Source organism: Cynocephalus volans, chromosome 10 (genome assembly GCF_027409185.1).
Source record: "Cynocephalus volans isolate mCynVol1 chromosome 10, mCynVol1.pri, whole genome shotgun sequence".
In the NCBI taxonomy this organism is placed as follows: domain Eukaryota; kingdom Metazoa; phylum Chordata; class Mammalia; order Dermoptera; family Cynocephalidae; genus Cynocephalus; species Cynocephalus volans.
This window is the reverse complement of record NC_084469.1, coordinates 90,508,919-90,512,929: the sequence shown is the minus strand read 5'-3', so window position 1 is coordinate 90,512,929 and position 4,011 is coordinate 90,508,919. Positions and strand designations below refer to the sequence as shown.

Below are 4,011 nucleotides of genomic sequence, written 5' to 3'. Positions count from 1 at the left end.
GATCATGCAGGGCCTCATGGGCTAAGCGGGAGGAGGCACAAGTAACTGGGAGAAGTGGCCCAGTGCCCAGCAGGTGCTCTGGACCAGTGGGAGTAGAGAGAGGTCCCTGACAATGGGGGGCATGGAGGGGGGTGGGGGTTCAGTGGGCTGCCTGGGCTGCAGTTTGAGCTGTTACTGAAATTCTCTGGTGTCACCACCACAGAGGGGCTGAGCTTGTTTCTGGCTTTCACAGAAAGTTACTTAACTCCTCTGGCCTGTCTCTTTCCATATTTATTAAACAAGGGTAATAGGACTTTCTTTGGAGGGCTGCTATGAGCATTCTTTAATTCAGCAGACATTTTCTGAGTGACTACTGTTTGGCAGTCTCTCTTCTAGGTGCTGGGGATATATCATTGAAGAGAACAGAAATCCTCACACTTGTAGACATTTAGACACAAAAAGAGATCATTTGTATGAACCGGCTCGTGCACGCCAGCCACGTAGCCACCACTTGCTGTGCCCTCTATGTTCATAGCACAGTTGTCATGAGAGGAACAAGTCTGACTCCTACACCTTGCCTCCTCCGAGCAGACGCCCAGGAGTCTGTCTCCTTCATGGCCACTCTCCTCTGCCCTCCCTCTCGCACGGGATGGTTGGGGGTGCCATCCTTCATCTTTGCAAAATGGACCACAAATGTAGGTGTTCACTCCGACACTCTAAGTTTTCCAAATGGACCCTTGGGAGTCCTGCTTAGAAGGATCCCACTTCTGCCCTTTCCCGGCTGTAGGGCCTCAGGCAAGTTTCTTAACCCCACAACATGGAGATAGATGGTAATGTACTTGGCTCCAGGACCATAGCTACTTCATGGGCACCTTTGTGCAAATTAGGAAAAGGTTCCCTTTCCAGGGGAGCTCCACCCTGCACCAGGATGCACTGCTAGAGGAGTGGGTGGTGTCTTTGTTCAAATTAGAAGGATGCTCCTTCCCTTGAATGGAAGCATGGCAGGCAGGCAGCTTGGTGAGCAGAGCACAAGCTAGGATTTAGTCAGTTTGTCCCCTCTGCCTGCTACCCTGGTGTAGTGATACACCCGCCCATCTGTGCAGCACTTGCACGGCTAAATCAAAGATTTGTGTGGGGTTGAAATGAGACCACGCCCACTATCAAGCACTAGCACGGTGCCTGTCATGTATTAGAGACTATGTTGCCTTCAATGATCACTGATGTTGCTTGTATTTTCCCTCCGCCTGCTGAAGCCTATTTTCCTACCACTTTCCTGTTCACAGCTCTAATGCTGCCCCCTTGTGAGTTCAAAATGGTATAACACTGTCCCGCCTCCTCTCATACCCAAATTAAAGTGGTCTTTCCTTGGAAATGACTTCAGAGTAGCATCTCCTAAAGTGTATCACAGAGTGGCAGTTCCTCTAGATTAGAAACAAATGTCCCTCCTCCACATGAGTACAAGGCCTCTGCCCATAGCCCACTAGAGGTGAGGACATGAGGAGGGGAGAGTCAGACAGAGGCGGGAGGTGAGCTGGAGTGTGCAGAGACAAGCTTACCTTCCCTTGCCACCTAGCGACTGGGATGCTGTCCTCACCAGGCTCAGTACCTTCCATGAGTGGCTCCAGGAATGCCTCTAGGCAAGGCTTCCCTGCAGATCCTTGGGAGCAGTTCCCACGAGGGGCCAGAAGAAGCACCCAGGCTCTCTTGCTCCATGGCCCTTCCCCTGAGCAGCAGCTGCTACTTCTGGGATGCTCCCCTCTGTGTTCTTGCCACACATACTGACCCCCAGCTGGGACACTCTCCCAGGTAGCCGGTCACCAGTGGGTTGAGGACCACGCTCCAGGCACCTGTGATGAGCCCCAGCTTCCGCCACTGGCCTCCCATGTTGGGGTGCAGGAAGCCAGCCACGTTGGAGGCATTGTAGGGTCCTAAGCAGAGCAGCAATGTGAGCAGGGCCCCACCGGCCACCCAGGCTGCCTTTAGCTTCCGTCTGTGGCTCAGGCCTGAGTGGGCCAGTGCCCGGAGGTAGCCCACATAGCAGAAGGCTGTGATGGCCAAGGGAAGAAAGAAGAGCAGGAGAGAGAGGCTCAGGCGGGCAGGGCCGGCTGAGGCTGGGTCCCAGGCCTCCAGGCAGACTGGAGAGCCATTGACTGGTGTGTTGATGCCCAGGGAGGTGGTGGTATTGTCCAGCCAGCCTCCCGGAGCCTCCAACCCAAGGATCAGCCCCAGGTGACAGAGGACAATGGCCCATATTGCTGCACACACCCACAAGGAGTAGCATGGCCTCCGGATAGCTTGGTAGCCCAAGGGGAAGGCTGCTCCCAGGTAGCGGCCAACACTCAGGGCAGCCAGGAAGACCCCTCCTGCGTAGAGTGGAGTGAAGTGGACCACCGCAAAGGCAGGACAGAGCAAGGCTGGCAGAGGCCAGGCTCCTGAGGCCAGGGCTTCCATTGCCTTCAGAGGCAGAGAGACTGTCAGCAGGAGGTCAGAGCAGCCCAGATGGAGGGTATAGACCAGGCTGGGAGTGAGGCGGAGCCGGGCATGGGACACTGCGCCTCGGATGGCCAGGACATTGAGTGGGAAGCCCAGTGCAAAGGCGACCACGTAGAGGGCGAAAGACAGCTGTGGAGGCAGCTTCATGAGTGCTATCTCCACGACTCCTGAATTCAGCCTGCTCCCTGTCCCCAGATCTCAGCCCTGGAGAGGAGGAGCTCCTGGAATCACACACTGGTTTAGCACTGCTTGGAGTCTTAGAAGCTGTCCAGTGAGGTAGTTGAGGAAACAGAGACCCGTAGGAAGAGGTGGCAGCCAGGTAGCCGTAGAGCCTGGATGAGAAGTGAGGACTTCTAGCACTCAGTCCTTTGCTTTCTGTCCACCATATCACCTCTTAAAATAGAGAAAAAGCAATTGCAGAGTGGCAGGAGAAGAGAAAATGCAGGCGTGCAGCTCCCAAAGGAAGAAGCTCTCGATTTCTGAGGTTCTGGGGAGACAAGGAGTAGAGAGAATTCAGAACAGGGCTGGGCCTGACAGTGTGTGTTTTTCTTGGAAATAGGAGGTGGACTCCTGAGTGCTCTCCCCTTAATTCCCTAGCAAGAGAAGGACGCGCTCTCCTGCAACTCCCCCGGGAGAAAGTCTGCATGGCAGGTGGGAGAGGGTGGTTGACGCCTCCTAGCTGAGGGGAGAAGTCGGGATTTGGAGAAGATGGAGGTTGTGGTGAGGGGCGGGCAAAGGGGGTCCCCAGGGGAGAACCCAAGTGTAGGCCAGGTCCCATCAGTGACATGCGGGATAACCTTAACACCCCTGGGCAGGGAGATCTTGGGTTTGGGGAATAATTCCTGGTGAAGAGAGGAGCCACAGAAAGAGGGACTCACCTCCTGGTGCTGCCAGATGTCTCTGAGGCTCAGAAGTCCCACCACTGGGCTGCTGGAGGACGCCTGGGATGGGCAATGAGCTGGAAGGGAGTGAAGGGCGGGGTGGCAGGGCCACAGCCTGAGGCTCTCGCAGCTTCGGTGAGCAGCTAATGGGGCGTCCCGGGCTGAAGCTGAGGCTGTACTGGAGGCAGCGAGGGGCTAAGAAGATGATGGGAACGCAGAAGGGATGAGGGTCAGAATGTGGGTTTGTCTGGGTGGGGTGAGTGCCTTAAAGGAGCAGGTCCGTGGGGTCCAGCCGGAGACAGCTTTGTTCCCTCCCCGCCACCACCACTGCCTGTTCAAGGCTGCTCTGGGGCTGAGTCTTCCCTACTCCTGGGCAGACCCCTGCCTTCCTGGCTCACTCCTAGATAACAGAAAGTACTCCAGTGACTTCAGTCGCGTGTAGCAATGAATATGTGGGACAATGAAGTAATCGTTCCAAGGCACAGCTTCTGCCCTCCCCTTGCTGGCACGGGCTGTGGGCATGCTTTGCAAGGAGAAGCCTCCTCTATTCTCCCTCTTCTTTCTCCTTGAGCTGTTTAACAGCGGTTGCTGCCCTTTTTGGTGTTGGCAGAAGGGGGAGGAGGAAAGGCAAGGGACAGGCAGACACTTGTTCGGCCAG

General features: G+C 55.6%; 1 protein-coding gene across 1 annotated transcript; it reads right to left on the bottom strand.

Moving 5' to 3' along the window:
• Positions 1–1,716: 1,716 nt before the first annotated feature.
• FFAR1 (free fatty acid receptor 1) lies at positions 1,717–2,619 on the bottom strand. Its single transcript, XM_063108986.1, has one exon. The coding sequence runs from the start codon at positions 2,617–2,619 to the stop codon at positions 1,717–1,719; it is 903 nt and encodes a 300-aa protein (XP_062965056.1).
• Between the last annotated feature and the right edge of the window lie 1,392 nt (positions 2,620–4,011).

What these genes read in the sequence shown, in the direction of transcription:
- FFAR1 (XM_063108986.1), bottom strand. Translation starts at nt 2,619, where the DNA reads ATGAAGCTGCCTCCACAGCTGTCTTTCGCCCTCTACGTGGTCGCCTTT.